Source organism: Punica granatum, chromosome 1 (genome assembly GCF_007655135.1).
Source record: "Punica granatum isolate Tunisia-2019 chromosome 1, ASM765513v2, whole genome shotgun sequence".
Classification (NCBI taxonomy): Eukaryota; Viridiplantae; Streptophyta; class Magnoliopsida; order Myrtales; family Lythraceae; genus Punica; species Punica granatum.
Window position 1 is genome coordinate 1,219,441 of NC_045127.1, and position 19,160 is coordinate 1,238,600.

The following is a 19,160-nucleotide window of genomic DNA, read 5'->3' on the forward strand; positions in this document are numbered from 1 at the left end:
AGTCCCATAACCGATATAAAACTATCCATTTCACAAAGACAACACTGTCGAACAAGAAAATCATCATAAGCTCTCTCTCTCTCTCTATATATAAATATATAACCATATGGAAACTGCAAATGCACATTTTTATCTTCACCAGAGCAGAGGAGCGAGTTAAATCGTATAAATGGCTGTATAAAGCAATCCCCTACTCGAGCATCTGGCAATGCCATGGCGACATTTTTTCTGATATGGGACTCTAACCGTAAAATTTGCTCAGTATACATTTTCTTCATCTCTACCCTCAGCTGACTCTCGAGAGGAAAAACCGCACTCCATGGTTTTTCATTCCTCAGACTTATTTCTGTGTCTCCAGGAGAGTCGGTCTACGAGGACGGGACATTGAAGTGGAAGAGCCATGATATGACAAAGGCAAATATCATGCACGCAAGCAAGAAGTTGAGGAATTTGTGGCCCTGCCAAAAGTGTCGGGTCTCGGACTGGGGCCCGGGGGCTGAGATTGCAGAAACGACTGTGGCGGTCTCAGCTTCGTTATGCTGCTCCACAGTATCCACCTCATTCGTCCCAGCCACATTGCGTGCAATGGAATGACATATCTCGCACGTCCTACAAGAAAAGATGCCGAACAAGTGAAAAGAATCAGGAAATTGTCCCAGAACGAATCAGCAAGGTCATGAAATTCGTCAGAGTATAATAAGCGTTGGAAGGCCAGTGACACAAAGAGTAGACTCTTGATTATGATCACAGGTAATTGCTGAATTTGCCGTCTGAAATTCTTTTTACCTGAAATAATCTATTGAAGGATGTCTCTGTGGCATCATGTACAAGGTTTCAAAGCTCACACTCAACTCAAATATCCAAAGGATTCATAGAAATAAAATGTTTGATTCATGACAACCATTGAGTAAAATCTTTGACAAGTTTCAGAAATGGAAAAAAAGAAAATTACATGAACACAAGAACGAGTGATACAATCAGAGATTCTGTAGCTTTGATTTTAACTAAACAATTATGCAAAGTTAGGAAATGAACTCTCAAACTTCTATTCTCAGAGTTATCCTGTAAAAAAGAAGAAAGAAAATTCTATTGTCATGGTAGCTGATCTAAACAAAGATCCCCTCCAGTTCAGAAGGAAAGATAATCAATCTAATTAATGGACTTGCAAATCTCAACATTACACCTAACCAACAACACGAAACACCATAGTCCGAGGAAACTGGTTGAACAATCAAAATTCATGCCTATATGATTCAATGTCACCCTTTCTGCATCTGGGTTTGGTATCAAACCCTATCAACAAAACAATCTGGTATCTTCCAAAAAGTGAATTAAAATTAAGAGCATGCGCTATTTGGTGACATTTTCGGAGAAGATGGTGCTAGAGGCAATAGTATATTATGGACTCTGCAAGCCTTCAACTATAGAGAGTGACTAGAAATAATAGGAGGGGTTCGTGTCAAATTTTACTTTCTCAAAAGAGAAGAGAATCCCAAAGAAGCAATTGTCGGTAGTAGGATCGGCTAGACAGGTAATGGGTGACTCCTTAATGCTTTATACTCTCTCTTTAACTTTTCCTTTATCCTCTTTAATAATCTTTATTTAGGCATATTCTTTCTTTAAATAATTGATTATGTAGGCCAAGTTTGTGGGTAATGTCCCACGTCATCACCAAATTCCATGGGCGGCCAAATTCTAGTGTTTGCTTGCAGCAATAGGTTGACTAAAACACGACCACCTTTGATGTGAGCAGTTACTGCCCATCATTTTGACAACCAACCAATTCCAAAACAAATTCCCAAGATTACTGGATTATGAAACATTCCACGCGAATGGATGACCGAATCCCGTAGCACTGCATGGATAAGCAAGCTGATGCGGTATTCACACAGTACAGCCCTATTATCCAATAACCACACCATGCAATGTATATGATTACATGTGAATTGAAGCAATCAGAGCTATCGGTCAGGGAAGCCGAATACAGGATTACCGACCCGAAAAGAGTGAGCTGATCAACGAATAAAGTAAACGATCGAATTCGAACAATTGCAATTGACGGAAAGGGTAAAGCTTGTATCTTTGGGGGACTCACTTGTTGCCCTTGATCTTGAACCAGGTCTCGGCACAGTTCTTGTGGGCAGCCCCCAAATCGTCCTTGCAAGAGCATCCGAGCTCGATCGGGGCGCCCGACTCGTGACTGTTGCTCTCCAGCCCCAAGTGGCAGATTCTGCAGTCCCTCTCCCTCTCCAGCTTCGACAACTGCACCTTCACTTCGGGCACCCCCGCCTCGATATCCACCGAGCACTCCGACCCCGCCGAGGACGCCCTGGCCGACCGCGACCCACCCAAGATCTCCGGGTCCAGCACGCACGAGAAGCTGTGCTCGTCGTAGGACCCGCCCGCGGTGGAATAGAACTGGGAGTAGCAGGACCCACCCTCCTCGGCGTCGGAGAAGCAGAGGCTCCCATCCTCCTCGTCACCGGAGCTGACGTCATTCCCGGCGGCTGAGCTCCGCCGCCGTCCCAGCTCCAAATCGACGTTGGACATTCCGGCCAGAGGCGCGGATAAGCTTAAGGAACGGATCAGGAGGCCAAAGTTTGAAGCTTTGGAGGGGTAGAGGTGAAATTTCACGGATTTAAAAGGTGGGTTGGGGGCAATGGGTTAGGTGGTGCTCGAGCTTCAACTCCATTAGTGACGATGATGGAAATTCCATGGAGCAGAGATTCCCTTCCGTAAGGCGCTAGAAAAAGGTAGGGTCTCTCACTGAATGCAGTTAACTCGACAATGGTCTCTGAAGCAGAGACCCATTTGTCGAAGGAAGGAGACCATGGAAACTGATAGCAAAGCAGTAAAAAAAGAGGAGGGGGAGGGAGAGGGAGTGAGGGAGAAGAAGATGGAAGGGAAGAAAGGACTGGAAAAGAAACAGAAAACGTGCAGAGTGGGTACGTTCACAGGACAGGAGATTTCACTGATAATAAAATAATAATAATAATAATAATAATAATGCAAAAAAGATTAAATAAATAAAACAAAAAGCAAAAGAAAAATTAGAAAAGAGGAGATTCTGTGACCATACGGCTCATTTCAGGAAACCATAACAAGCAGCGGTGTTACAGCCGTCCATTGATCTGACTTCCGATTGACTACTGGCCATCGAACGGTCAGCAACCGGTGATAGGAGTACGTAATTTTGGGGAAATTACTGGCCCCGTTTGAATTGAGAGTTAAAAAACTTTAACTCAACACACTACCCAACAAAAACATATATTTTTCAAGTAAAAAATTTTAATTTTAACTTTAATTTAACACACTACACAACAAAAATACACATTTCTCAAATCAAATTTATAATCTCATCTCATTTATCCTTTTTCACTATTAAAATTAAAAATAAAATTAAAATCACTTTAATTCTGAAATCAACTTACATTCTGAAAAGAAATATCCATACATACAGGGAAAGCTTGTCAGAAGACAGAAGGTGTGATGAATTTTGTTTTGTCTTTTTTCGCTCTTTTTTTTTTTGACATGCAAATTATATTTTATAGATTATCAAAAAAATATAACATTATTTAATAATAATATTTTCTATATTAAATAAAGACAAGCTTTTTTGTCTGAAAAGACTGATTAGACCCCATGAGGAGACCAGGATTCTGTTGATGTGTAAAGGACAGTAATGTCATTCGCTCTTAATTTATTTCCGGCCCCCAATTAATAAACAAAAATAATAATTAAGCTAAGGGAGGAAGGAAAGAGTATTTGTTAAGCATCGAAAGTACCAAGTTTTAGTTTATCGATGCTTAATATGGCCGACTTCCTTTCTTTTTTATATTATAACTGAAATTTCTGTGAGCTCGTATTAGAATTAATTAAATGATTAAAAATGATGATAATGATGACGATGATAGTTCAGACATGAGATCAATTCGCCGGTTGACTAGGCATTGACCGCCCTTTGAAGCTCTGCTACTTGCTGCAGCCTGTCCCTACGATGGCGTGGTCGTCACGAAAATTACCTCTAACAGTAGAATTTTAAGGAATATATAAAACCATTTAGGGCAAAAAAAATCAGGAAGTGTACTAAACAAATAAAATATCCAAAGGCCAAATAATATGTTATTTATTTCCTTCTTCTTCTTCTTCTTCTTCTTCTTCTTCTTATTATTATTATTAGTAAATTAGAAGGTAATTGAATTTACAGAAATCCACTTAACTGGGGGAGTGTATTTTATCGGAGAACATTATTCGAAGATTTGCCCATATGTAAGTTGAGTTATTTTAAGGGGCCGTTTGAATTTAGAGTTAAAGTTATTTTGATTTTTATTTTAATTTTGATTTTGATTTTGATTGTGAAAAATAACAAATGAGATGTGATTATAAATTTAACTTGGGATACGTGTGTTTTTGTTGTGTAGTGTGTTGAGTTAAAGTTAAAATTAAAGTTAAAATCAAATTTCTCTCAATCCAAACGGGGCGTTAGTGACATTGTCCTAATATGTTTTGTTGAAATTGTAAATTACCATGATTTGGCATGGAGTTCTGTTTATATATATATATATATATATATATACATATCATTATGAATTTGTGACAATTTCTTATGTCCATCGTTTTTTTTTTCATCTGGAGAAAGAAAGTTGAGTAAACAACATCTAATGTGAATTGATTTAATTGATTTGTCATTTATTTCCTTTGAATAAGATCTCGATTTGAATCTTGTAAATGGTGAAAATTCACGTTAAAAAAGTTTTATCCTTAGTGGATTGACTATGTTCAAACTAAATTAATCATTGGTTTTTCGAATTCCAGAATGTACACACAAAAAAAAAATTGAGTAAACAACATCTTATTTTCTTGTTATTAATTGGCAAAACTAAATGAAAAAGAAAAGAAGAAGAAATTATAAAATAGCAAAAATTTTAGGCGATTATTTTTGCGATGTGCCACCGACCCCATTTACAAGGGAAATCAATGGGGGAGAAAAAACAATTTAGGATCGCTGTCACACGTCAAGGTTGAAACCAACCCACTTTTTTATCATGTGTCATCACAAAAGGAGGAAAAAGGGGAAGCAAGAGCAACTAATGCCAACAAATGATATATAGTGGGCATTTCTTTGTGGTTGTTAAGCTTGACGTGGGTGGGTTTGCTCCCATTTCATTCAACCCCCCCTCCATACTGTCATGTCAAGATAAGTCCGTCTGATATGAAGCTATGGAGGATGATGAATTCGAACCACAGACAATCCCGAGTTAAGGTCCGGATTGATGTGGTTCGTCCCTTACCTTCCAATAGAGCGGTTACTCATCGCAATAATGAACAGTCGAAAACTTCATACATAATTAATAAAGCAAGTTATGTCCGGGCCCTATTAGTTTTCCTTTCCCAGACATTATCTTAGGAAGTTAGATAAAAATAAATAAAAAAATTGACTGAAGGATTAGGCAACCTTAGTGGGCTCATACGCATGCTAGTGTTACAATTCTTGTATGGGCCCATTTATAAGGGGGACTACTATGTCGACTTGCGCATCCTCTTCAATTTCAAGGCAACAACTCCTCACCTTCCCATCATTACCCGACCAAATGCTCAGAAACGTCACATTTTGTTTTTCTTTTTTCCTCTTCAAAAGTAATTCGATCAGAAATGTCACATTGATATACCTTCACTTCACATCGAAATTTCCATTACTTAGCCCACCAGGCAATAAGTACGAGGAAAGGTCATGATGCATATTCTCACAGTACACGATTATAGACACGGATGCAGTCAACTCCGACCATATATCTGCAGATTGAGCATTCCTTGAACTGTCCGTCCAGTATACATTGCTCTTTCACCGTCTACGCTTTTTCGTTTCGAATTTCATTCAGATAAAGATCATCAGTAATCCAATTCAAACCTGACCATCATGATCTATTCCGCCAAGTGCCTACCATCTAAAAACCAATGAAAAGAAGCCAGAGCAAAACAAAGAAATTATTTGCCTATGCCATACACCGGCATTGCAGGCACAAAGTAGCATCACATATGCTTAAACATGCAACTTTGATTTAATTATCAATCTCCATACATATGAAATAGCTAATCAGACCACCAACCACCTCGTCCCGAACTTTATAACTGCCAAACAACAACATTAATCAGGACCGAAGTTTGTAAATTTCAGCCGCCGAGGTATTTGCAAACCTCCGAGCTTCGACTGGTCTGATCTGTTCGCATAACTTTGATTCTCTAACTCAAGAAATCTATCAGCACGGAGCAGAACTAGCAGGGCCCCTTTGTCCTAGGTTGACAGCACATTCGCCATCGTCCCCATCAACTTGTTCTTTCCATCCTCGAAACGCACAGAGTTATTGACCCTACCCTCCTCTGGATGCCCAACTTGAACTCTGAATACACCAGAAGTTACCCTCATAGCAGTATTATTCATACCTCTAACACTCCCATTCTCCAATCCACTTTTGAGCCACGCAATGTTACTTATATCAGTGGCTATTGCTGCCAATTCATAACTAGGAAAAGGTGGAGGCTCCGAATATTCTACAAATTCTGGCCCCAACAGTGGAGTTTGGGCATCTGGTCTTGGACCACCATCGGTCTTGCAACAACCGTAACCACAATGGTGAGGCACCATTCTCTCCCCATAAACTCCTTCAAGCAATTTACAGAACCCAGAGTCTGGTCTCAACGTCTGACCAGGCATTGGGATTGGTCCAGGAAATGAAGAAGCTGGTTCAGGGCCATCTGAAGCATTGTACACATTAAATGCACTAACACGAGCCACGGGTCGGAAAAGCGTAGGAGGTTCTCTAACTTCATGATTGAACTTTTCCACGGTTATTGACTTATCTTCGCAGGGCTCGGTTGTGTTCTCGAGAGAGCTGACATCTTTTCCTTCCAATGATTTGAATGAATTGGCATCTCCACATGAAAGAGTTTCTTCAGAGGAGGCTTTCATTTGGTCCAAGCTAGCATCATCAGTCGTCTTCCCAGCATCCAAAATATGGTCAAATTCCCAGATCCGGCGGCTGAGGGTGGAATTCCAGTGATTCTTAATCGCATTGTCTGTTCTGCCCGGCAGAAGCCTAGCAATTGATGCCCATTTGTTCCCATGAATTGCATGAGCTCTAACTATGATACGATCCTCCTCATCTGCAACAAGGAAGTTTCTTAGCAATTTGTCACCAGAAAGAAAGAGAAAATTGTCTTTCAGCAGCACCACCCCATATATAATTTTGGCATGCCTATCCGTGGTCCACCGTATCACGCAAAATTTAAAAATTTGGGGATGACAAAAGTTTCTGCTCACTGAATCTGAATGCAGTCATGCATATGCAATTACTGTGATGTATGGATCTAAAAGACAAGAAAGTGTGCATCCTCAGGGGCAAGCACGATCAACTAAAAGCACAGAAAATGAAAAGAAGAGGGATCAAATTTGGTCTCCACATATGAATGACAAACACTCGGTTTTAACTCATTGGGTATCTGCATCATGTACTCTCGGCAAATTTATATTGTAGTACAAAACTAGTTGCAAGGGAAGGAAGTTTAGAAAGACTATGCCAACACAGCCTCACATCTTGCACTGCATTCTCTTGTCCTTACTTGTTAAACCGTAACCAGGAGTCTTCTCATGCAACATCAGAACTTTTTGCAGAAATTATCAGTTATCCTCTAGGCAAAATAGAATGCAACACATCTCTGGGTCAGAGTTCTCAATCCAATCAACACAAGCAACAGTAACTGCCCATTAATGGGGTAGCTGACCACTCCACTCATGCTCCTACACCACATACACGGTGAATGGAGCACATTAACTTCGACTAGAGTCGCACGTGCCTACAAGCTCGAGCCTTTAGCATAGTCTGTTCCAAGTCCTAACAATGTTAGTCATCTTCAGTTGCACTCGCCTACATGCTCAAGCCTTTAGTATAGACTGTTCCAAGTCCTAACAATGTCAGTCATCTTTACTTTCAGCTTTTAGCACAAATAAATTTTTTTGTGATCCATCTCACTTATCGTACTCCCAATTCACTCGAGATTGCTCCTCAAGCCGACAGTTTTACAACTGCAGAGAAGACTACAACTTGAAATTTGAAAATGCAAAATCGATCATTGGAGGAAGATCAACGGGGGGGGGGGGGGGGGGGGGGGGGGGGGGGGGGGAAAGGGGTCATTTTTATAAGATATCTGACGAGAGATTACCAGTGAAAGGCTTGCGCTTGACGGCGGGGTCGAGCTGGTTACACCAGCGGAGACGGCAGGACTTGCCGGATCGGCCGGATATTCCCCGGGCAATCAAGCTCCAGTTCCTGGGCCCGAACTTGCTGACGAGCTGACTCAGAATCGCGTCCTCCTCAGGGGACCACGGGCCCTTCACTCTGTCTTTCCCAGCCTTCCCCCCACCGCCGCTGCTGCTACCACTGCCGTCCCCACCACCGGCCCCCTCCGCACCGCCCTCGTCACCGCTAGCGGCGTCCGCGCCCCCTGCGGCGGCAATGGAGACGTCGATTTCGGGGATAACCTTGTCGTCAGTGTGCATTTCGATCTCCATTGCGGAGAGACGGGAGGGATTCGCAGGTTGCTTGCGTGGAACCAACCAACCAGTGAGTGAGTCACCGTAACCGTAGAGGTATACTATACCATCACCGGCCCCGACAGCTGAATAGTCAGAGTCTTTATATGGTTTTCTCCCTGTCCTCCTTTTGACCCAAAATTTTGTTCACTTCACCGAAATGTACGATAAAACCACCATTTAGATGACAATCATCTAACATTTTATTCATTTCTGAGTCGATCAACTTTACTACGAACTCGATTGTGGTATTTGTACAATCAGGACGGTTAGTTGTAATATTATTGATTGCAAATTATTCGATTCTATCTGAGTTAAACATGTTCTCTATAATTAAGGTCAACAATATTTCACTTTAAGATCTATAAGTCCAAGTACTTGCGGTGCCTTTAAGCGGGCACCTTGGCATGCCAATGTTCGATTTGATTGAGATCCTCTATAGGTCTAAGGTACTTGGTTGCAAATTATGCGATTGATTGAGATTCTATGTGAGTTAGGCATGTTCCCTTTGGAATTGCCAAAGTTTGATGTTTTGTTTTGTTTTGTTTTGTTTTGTTTTTCCACACACACAGAGATATAGATTAAGAGGATTTCTGATTATTACTTCATTAATCCAATAAGATAAAAATGGCATTTACACCCAAATTACAGATCATGTAATAAAGTAAAAGACTGTTGGTTCAGAAATTAAAACGCATAATTAGAAGAACAAATGAATAAACCTATATAGGCACATCAAATATGTTGACATCGTTGTGTGTGTGAAAACGAGGCTTACGAAAAATCCATTGAATGGGGCCAAGAGGACATTGAAGACAACAGCTGGTCCTTTGGAATACGAAGGCCCAAATGAACTATGGATGGTGCCAGTCGGCCCATAGAAAAAGCCCATTGAGTTGCCTGTCTGTCACGTGGGTTGTATGTATCGCAAACATCAATTATTTCTAATATCACGATGGACTGAACCTGTCTAGTGACAATAAATAAACATATGAAAAAGAATCGCTTTTTTTTTTTCTGGGATATTAATTTATTGGTGGTTAGTTATATGCATAGCATCGATTTAATATAAGATCATTATGAGATATCCTAAGTTAGTAATTTCTCTATTGCTATGTAGAGCAAATTGACTATCAAGATCATGGTCTTACCTAAGATCATACGATGGTCCAAAGACTAGGGATTGTGGAATCGAATCATTGATCGTGAGATCTTGCCATAGTACTCCGACTAGGCCCAGCTTAAGCTGGCCTCGCTATTTCCTAACTCGTTTCACGATGATATTATAAGAATATCATGTGTCACGGAGGAAAAGTCTTTCCCACCTACGACAGAAAATTGTAACTTTTTAAATTTTTCATCCAAACACTTGAAAAATTGGTGAAAAAGTTAGAATATTCCTTGGAAAAGTCTCAACTTTCCCACGATCCAAACCGCCCCTGCTGTTTAGCTGCTGTCATTAATTATTGTGAATAACCCTAAGCTTTTTTAGAGATTAATTCCATCTTATAATAATTGCTATGTACCCAGCAAAATGGAGATCGATTGAAGAAACAAATAACCAACGTGTAAAACTTGATTGATGCTCTATATTTATATCTATTTATATATATATAATTGTATCTCACATAATAAATGGGGTTAGAAATGTAAATTTATATATAGTATAAAATCATAAAAGTAAATATATAAGTAAAAAAATTATAAATGTATATACATTAATTAATGCATGTAAATCATTAAACTTAATAATTTTACTATACAAGCACATTCTTAATTCTTATAATAACATATCTATAAAAAAACATTTCGATATAATTAATAATTATAATAAAAATCTACTAATATGCAATAAGCATATTTAAATATTGAACACTTTAAATAATGTCTTTTTTTTCTAAAGGACAATGGAAGGGATAACAATGTGGTCATTTTACCCGAAGAAGATGATGTCGACTCGACGGATTATGCTTTAGTTACTCGCTTATCTGTCGGGTTTCAAAGTGACTTTTTTTTTTTGAAACTGCCGATATATAGCCTTTATTCATTTTTTTTATGAATAAAAATGGTGGGCAGCAGTGATGGCAACATTGAAACCCTCCCACTACGTAATGTTGGGGCTCTCGTTTTCAACCATGAACATATCAGACGAATTGAACAACTGACACAAACATTGATCACGTCAACGTATCACTACCAATGACTTAGTATAGTTCACAGAAACTAAAGATGACCCCATGCCCAATCTAAAGAGCCCACCCTAGCATATGTTCTCGGGGGTTCAAACTCGAGATCTGGAGGTATCTAAATCACATGAGAGTGAGTTTTGAATCATCAAGTCATCACCCCTGATGATGGTAAAGTAGCCTTTATTCCTACAAAGCTTTGGGTCTGTTGATCCCAGGTTTGTGTTGTTATGGGTATGGCATGTTGGTGCCTGACACTTTATTCCCTCCTGCCCTATTGGACCCATCACCTTGGTCCGAAGCCATTCCACAGAATGGGCTAGTAAGATATTGAAGACAAGAGATGGGCCTTTGGAACATAAAGGCTCAAACGAACTATGGATGGTTCCGCTCGGCCCATATAAAAAGCGCCTTGAGTTACTATCTATGTGGGTAGCTAGGCATCATTTCAGAACTTTGAACAAGGAGAAAATAATATCATGATGAATTGAACCCGTCTAATGACAACAATAAACACATGGAAAGAAATTAATGGTTAGCTATACCGACCGCATCGATTTAATATTAAATCATTATGAGATAACCTAAACTACTTTCTCTATTTCTACACAGAGGAGGCACATTGCCATCGAACAAATTTTGACCCCCTTAATTCTTCTTGAGAGATCTATACATGCGTATAGATGACAGCGAGTTTAGGTATCGCAGATAATAACTAATTCAACTATTTATAATTATCAATTCCATTGAGATGATATATCTCTTGTTTTTATAAAGTGATTAGTTTACTTTTTCCCTTGGCCACAGATTAGTTTACTTAATCCTCTCGACATAATTTTATTACTTAATTCTGGTCTTGGGTTGGAAAAGAATAAATTGTTCGATTCAGCTTCTTTTTTTCTTTTTTTTTTGGTAGGTGGAATGTTCAATTCAGCTTAATTAGATAATGTATACCTTGGCTAAAATATACATATAGGCATGGTTAATAATCTTTAAGCAGAAAGGGAAGTTATAATTCAAGAGTGGCATATATATGGATGACAGTCCCGGATTTCAACAAAAAAAAAAAAAGGTCAAAGGCTACCTACTCATAGAATAAACTAATTAATTAAGCAACTAGAGTGAGTGCCCAAGGAAATCGATTAAGCGATCAGTAACCAAGATTCAAAGAGGAAAATGCTTTTTCGTGGTAATTGTATTGCTTCGACAGGGGTTTAATTAACTTTAGACCTCTTTCAGCTATATATACATATATTATATATGTAGATATATATTACAATTAATGGAGGTTTATGAACCTAATACAATGAGTGTGTCAATATGCTAACCTCTTTCTAATATATTTAGTCCTTAATTCATCGAGCAAATAGTGGATGGACATGCCAAAAGCATTAATGGAAGATATAGTGACAATGAATCATAATATAGGGTTTACGAGGTCAATGGTCAATAGGGTGGGATCGAAGATTATATATTTGTTTATATAATGTATGTCAACATCCCACATCTTGGTTCTGAATGGAACAATGTACCTAATTCTCCGTAGTCTAAAGGAAATAGAGTTCTATTGCACAAGCGATAAGGGGAAAAAATTAGAATATTAACTTATGGCAGTTTTCGAAAGTGAAGCTTCTCTTCATGATTGGGATAACCAATAAAAAAAAAAGGAAAACAAAAAAAGAACATGACCTTAATATTGGCAGTGATGAATCGATTTTACGGGGTCGTCGTGTAAAAATAATAACGCGCCAATCAATGCTTTTTCGTGTATTGCTTCAACTAGGGTTTAACTAGATCTCTTTCAGCTATACATATACATACATATATATATATATATATATCGATAATTATCAAGTCAAGATAATTTCGATATCCTCAGGATAATTAGCAAGTCAGGATATCAAAATTGTCTTGACTTGGTATAATTCTCCTGTAAAATTATCCCTTTCGATGGCCTATCAAGATCCCAGCTTGGCCAACTCAACAACATGAGTTATTTGAAATGGTTGAATACATATTCTTTTCAAATAAAATTTTGAATTCAATTCTTGTGAATAAAGATAATTCACGTTTAGAATATTTTCTCATTAATGGAGCGAGTCGGCTCAAACTACATTAGTCAGGACCCTTCTGCTTCCAGATACTATGGTGCACATTGACAAAGATCTATGGCCAGTCCATCACCATTGAACTGCAGCACCGATGACAACTTAGAAGTTCTAAAACTACAAAATTTCAATTTCAGTTCTTATTATTGATATTTATTGTTATGTATCGATCTCTTTTTTTGGTGCGCACCCTCGTATTCGGAAGCCAAACGTGCTCCTACTAATCCAGTTTAAATTGAGTCGGCTCAGTAAGAGGGTAAAACTATTTTAGTATAGATTTCTTCTATTAACAAAACTTGAATATGAGACTTTGCTTAAAGAAAATAAGTGTTGAACCATTTGAAGCAATGCAAGTAAGTGTCGATTATATATCTCCTTGAGTTAAGATTCTATCAAAATTCATATCCACACACACACAGTTTATACTAATTCAAAAGTCAGCAAGGACATTGATCTAAATAAATGCAAACTAATCCAACGACAAATTATTCCTATCCCTGATCTCTTTCCTTCTTTTGAGTCGCATCAAATGAGAGACATTCGAACCAATAGATTAGTTCAAGTGATTCGAAATTTTGTCCCCTTTGCATAAGGTTTTGATTTCAAGTTTTTCTTTAAGATTTTTTTTAACATATACATATAGGAAAAGAGTTAATCCTGGGTGGGCCGATAAGGCTCAAACTAGACTAATCAAAGCCTATCGTACTTCCGGATGAAAGGTGCACACTGGAAAATGAGAAACATTTGGGCGTTTTTATATATTAATTGCTTTCTCATTTGTTTATTGTATTATCCTGACAATGCCTAATAGAACACATAAATTAAGCACCTTCGACACACAAGGGGGAGTGTGTATCTGTGCGTGTGTGTGTGTAAGTTCCTAGCTATTTATATGCGAGAGCTTCTGTGCTTCTCTTTGCATGCAGTACTTGAGTCTTCTAATTCTTAATTTTCCCCTGCCTACTCACCAGTTAATATGGCCGGTGCGCACCTCGTGCTCTTCATCGGGTGCGCCATAGTCCTCCTTGCAACGTCTACTGCCTCTGCTGCTACCGTTGAACGCTCTTTTCATGTACGTAATTTGCTTGGAACCTAATAAGTTTCAACTCTTTGATGTGTGTATATATCGAGTTGTTCCCCTTCCTTCCTTCACAGGTTGAATTAGCTTTTGCCTGCATGACTAATATAATTAGTGTTGCAGGCTACAACTTCTCCTAACTACATGCATGGTGTTCATTTTATCTGGTAATTTTCCATATTAAAGATAGTACGCATATAGTTTATATATCCATGATATAAACACACCCACACACACACACACACACACATATATATATATATATCATTATATCTGATAATCTCTTTTGATAACCTATATAAAAGTTTTTCAAATTGTGAAAAAAATTATATAATGCAATGACACATGCTTTCGCTTATCAATTAAGAGATTGCAAGTTTGATTTTCGTAATAGACATACATGTGTCACTTTATTAACTGAAAAAAAAAGCCATATGCTTGCACTTAATGGTCACGAGTCATGACCCTTCATTTTCTTTTATTAGAATTCTCATACATTGAAACTAGATATGTCGATCATTTTCAATAATATGTGTCATCTAATATGCATCTATTAGAGATAGAATTAATAAAATTTACCAAACTCATTCACATATCTTTTTACAGGTGCAAAACCTTACTGTGTGGCGATTGTGCCGTCCACAAGTGATCACAGCAGTGAACGGAAGCCTCCCGGGCCCGACAATTTATGCCAGAGAAGGAGACACACTCATTATTCATGTCTTCAATAAATCACCCTACAATCTCACCATTCACTGGTAAATATATTTTGACTTTAACCTATTGTACATAAGATTCTAGTGTTTTTTAATATAATTTCCAAATTTATGCATATAATTCGTTAATTGGACATTTTTTCAATCTAATGATTGTTTATTTAACAATCATTATCTCTATGACATCTCATCCAAGTATCCAACTACTGTTCTTTTTTCTTTCAATTTTATTTCATATTTCCATCTCTTCCTGTTTATTATTTATTCGCTTTAATTTGCTTTAAAAGAAAGAAAGCCACTATTACAGATCAAGACAACATGCATGAATGATGATACTTACATAATAATAAAAATCATCAACACATACCTATATGAATTGGTTCAAGTTAATCGACGTTTAATTCCCCTGAACAAGATCTCGAATTATAGTATTGCGAATGAAGGAAATTCATATTGTGAGAGAACTTTATCCTTTGATGGACTCACTCAGTTCAAATTGAATTAGTCAACGACCTTTAAACTTCAGGCTATCATAGTGTAGACAAATAAATAATATGGATTGATCTCATAATATTAAATATTAGTCGATAACATCTCGTAATCTTACTGAAAATGATCATATGGAATAATTAATGATTCATAGTATCCAATGGGTTTATTGTCTTGGATTAATTCTTGCAGGCATGGAATTTTTCAACGATTGACTGCATGGGCAGATGGACCAAGTTACATAACGCAATGTCCTATACTCCCAGGAAACAGCTATACGTATAGATTCACAATCACGGGACAGGAAGGAACTCTTTGGTGGCACGCTCATTTGTTATGGCTTCGTGCAACTGTCTACGGAGCGCTCATCATTCGCCCGAAGTGGGGTCATACTTATCCATTCCCGAAACCATACAAAGAGGTTCTTCTTCTGCTTGGTAATTATAAAACCCTTTTTCATTCTGTACGTAGCAATCAATAACTATTTTTGGACGAGGCATAAGAGAAATGGTAATGGCCGGAGTGCTAATTGGCTTCTTAAATATAATTCACGATACGATCAACCGAATGCAGGGGAGTGGTGGAATTCTAATGTCATGGATGTAGAGAATGAGTCGCTGCAACTCGGTATTACTCCTAACAATTCGGATGCTTATACAATCAATGGAAAACCCGGTGAACTCTACCCTTGCTCCAAAAAGCGTAAGTAGATATTCGGTAAATCATATAACATACATCGACTTGTATCGAGTCGGAAAAAACTCTGTTCATATCCTCTTAAGTGAGGTAATGATTTCCACCACTCCGATCATTTGACCAGAAACATACAAGTTGAAGGTGGCGCCAGGAAAGATATATTTACTGCGTTTGATCAACGCTGCACTCAATAACCAGCTCTTTTTTGAGATAGCCGGTCATGTGTTGAAGGTCGTTGCCGTCGATGCCGCATATACGGATCCCTATGTCACTGATATCATCGTCCTTGCTCCGGGGCAGACTGCGGACGTCCTCCTTACTGCTGAGCAGTGGCCAGGAGCCTACTACATGGCAGGGCGTCCCTACTTCAATGCCGAAAATGCCGGTCCTTTTGATAACACCACCACGACTGGAATCCTCGTCTATGAGGGTTCTGCATCTGCATTGATTCCCAAAATGCCCCTTCTCCCGGCTTTTAACGACACACCAACGGCCCACAAGTTCTCCAGCGGCCTCACTAGCCTCGTAGGTGCACGACATTGGGTACCAGTTCCATGCAAGGTCGATGAGCAGATGTTCATAACCATTGGACTGGGCTTGTCACCCTGCGGAGGGAACGCCACCTGCCAGGGCCCAAACGGGCTCCGTTTCTCTGCAAGCATGAACAATGCGTCCTTTCAGCTGCCCACGAGTCTATCCCTGCTGGAAGCTTTCTTCTACGATGTTAAGGGGATCTACACTGCAGACTTCCCCGACGTGCCTCCCTTGGTGTTCGACTACACAAACCGCAGCCTCAGTCAAAGCCCGCTTGGATTCACGCTGAAGGGTACGAGGGTTAAGAAATTCAAGTACAACGCGACCGTGGAGATCGTGCTCCAGAACACAGCCTTCGTGGGCGTGGAGAATCACCCCATGCACCTGCATGGCAACAACTTCCATGTGCTCGCCCAGGGCTTCGGTAACTTTGATGCAATCAACGACCGGAAGAAGTTCAACCTCATCAACCCGGTGATTCGCAACACGATAGGGGTGCCCGTGGGAGGATGGGCTGTAATCAGATTCCAAGCAAATAATCCAGGTCCGTGTTTGAGCCAGAACTAATTCATTAAGATCATAAATTGCACTAAGATTACTTTTTTTTTTTGGTATAAATGAGGTCCATAAACCTAATAAAATAAAATAGAATTCTTAATAATAGCTAATAAAATAGTACAAATAATCATTTTTGGTTGACAAACAAGGGCGTGCACCACTGCGTTACGTTCCCTTTCTCATTAAGACTATTTATTTACCGATTCATGATAGTATAGTAGCACACAAGAATATACAGGGAATAATAAATAGTTCATTCGATATATTTGTGTCCGATGTGTATTGACAGCAGCAATAATTAATTATGATAATGAGATTCATTCGATGCTAGAGAACATGCATGGTGTATATATATATATGACATGGAACGAATTAATGCGATAATTGATTCCTAAATATGGGTTGACCATAGGCCACTATGATATATATGGCGATTTAATATATATTGGAATTAATGAGAGTTTTGTTGTTTTGACAGTTTCAAAGGCGAAGATGATTGTCCAACGAATTCCATAGCTTTCTGTTTTCTTGGATAAAAAGTTTTCAAGATTTTTTTCCAAACATAACTATATATGTACATGAATGTTTTTGTAGTATATCTAGTATTATATATTAACGATCGATATGCTCGCGTTGCCAAACTTTTTATACATATATATATAGTACGTACTGTTATTATTATATGTGTAGGTGCATGGCTGTTTCACTGCCACTTTGATGTCCACCTGCCGTGGGGGCTGGCTACCGTCTTCTTGGTGGAGAACTGCCCGATTCTGTCATCTACACTGCCACCGCCGCCGGCTGACTTTCCAAAATGTTAGGAGAGTATTCCTCATCAAAAAGGATCCCCAACACCTCATCCATGCCATACGTTTCATTGAGTAGCCAGGACTATATTGTATGTACTTCCTTGTCGTCCTCGTTTCCAGTTTGATACGAATAACAATAACTCACACCATTATTTCTTTTGACTACAAGTACATGTATGCGAGTGAAAATTGTAATAAATAAATAAATATATATATATATATATGCGAGACATATGTAATATAAGATGTCTTTTCTCTTCTTTTGCTTGCCTTGTTAGTGTAAACCGGATATTTCCACCACGTTGTCTTTAAACATCTCCTAGCTATCCAAATCGAGCAAGTCCTAGCAAAACTGGCCGTCCAGCTTGGCCTTTGCTAACCGTCGGGAGCCTCACCACTTGACTGGTCTTATGCATAATTAATCCAGGTCCAATTTTCCCTGATTTCTGATATATTTGCCTTCTCTCTTTGTGTGTGTTTTCTTCGGTTCGGTTAGGCTGGTTATTGTCTGGTCCATATTGCCAATCTAGGGCTGAATAGAATTTAATTCTTTTGCCAACTATATAGGCCGTAATTAGCTTCTCCCCTTGTGTTTGTGTTTGGATTTGAACCATAATTAAAGGGTTTCGAGATCAATGGTCAACAGGGTGGGGATCAAATATATATATATATATATATATGTATGTATTTATATAATGTACATATCAACATCCCAGAACTTGGTTGTCTTTTAACATCTCCTAGCTATCCAAATCGAGCAAGTCTTAGCAAAACCGGCCGTCCGGCTTGGCCTTTGCTAACCATCTGGAGCCTCACCACTTGACTGGTCTTATGCACAATTAATCAAGGTCTAGTTTTTTCGGTTTCTGAATATCTGCCTTCTCTCTTTGCGTGTGTTAATTTTCTTCGATTCGGCTGGGCTGGTCATTGTCCGATCCATATTGCCAATCTAGGACTGAATAGAATTTGATCTCTTTTGCCAACTATATAAGCCGTAATTAGCTTCTCCTCTTGGTGTTTGTGTTTGGATTTGAACCATAATTAGAGGGTTTCGAGATCAATGGTCAACAGGGTGGGGATCATATATATATATATATATATATGTATTTATATAATGTATATATCAACATCCCAGAACTTGGTCCTGAATGGAACAATGTACCTAATTCTCTGTAATCAAAAGGAAATTAATAGGTCTATTGCACAAGCAAGGGGAAAACATTAGAATATTATTGTACCCAGAAAAAATAAAAAAAAGGAATTAATATTAACCTTCTATGGGAGCTGTTGGAAAGTGAAGCTTCTATTCATACTTGCGATAGACGAGATAAAAGCGAACACCTTAATATCGGGAGCGAGTCAGTGACGAACCGATTTTAAGCGGTCGTCGTGTAAAAAT

The 19,160-nt window shown here is 38.7% G+C and overlaps 3 protein-coding genes across 3 annotated transcripts; 1 reads left to right on the forward strand and 2 right to left on the reverse strand.

Annotated features, from left to right (window-relative positions):
• Positions 1–2,936, reverse strand: LOC116193200. Its single transcript, XM_031521998.1, has 2 exons — positions 2,096–2,936; positions 1–609 (listed from the first exon to the last, which is right to left on the reverse strand). Exons 1-2 carry the CDS (start codon positions 2,548–2,550, stop codon positions 369–371), a joined length of 696 nt encoding a protein of 231 aa, XP_031377858.1. The 5' UTR covers positions 2,551–2,936; the 3' UTR covers positions 1–368.
• A 3,046-nt stretch (positions 2,937–5,982) lies between these two features.
• Positions 5,983–8,727, reverse strand: LOC116192630 (transcription factor MYB1). The gene is made up of 2 exons (XM_031521226.1): positions 8,218–8,727; positions 5,983–7,161 (listed from the first exon to the last, which is right to left on the reverse strand). Exons 1-2 carry the CDS (start codon positions 8,564–8,566, stop codon positions 6,293–6,295), a joined length of 1,218 nt encoding a protein of 405 aa, XP_031377086.1. The 5' UTR covers positions 8,567–8,727; the 3' UTR covers positions 5,983–6,292.
• Positions 8,728–13,742: 5,015 nt separating this feature from the next.
• Positions 13,743–18,021, forward strand: LOC116192628 (laccase-7-like). Its single transcript, XM_031521224.1, has 6 exons — positions 13,743–13,953; positions 14,566–14,717; positions 15,357–15,601; positions 15,738–15,866; positions 15,985–16,938; positions 17,643–18,021. The coding sequence occupies exons 1-6, from the start codon at positions 13,858–13,860 to the stop codon at positions 17,771–17,773; spliced, it is 1,707 nt and encodes a 568-aa protein (XP_031377084.1). The 5' UTR covers positions 13,743–13,857; the 3' UTR covers positions 17,774–18,021.
• Positions 18,022–19,160: the final 1,139 nt, after the last annotated feature.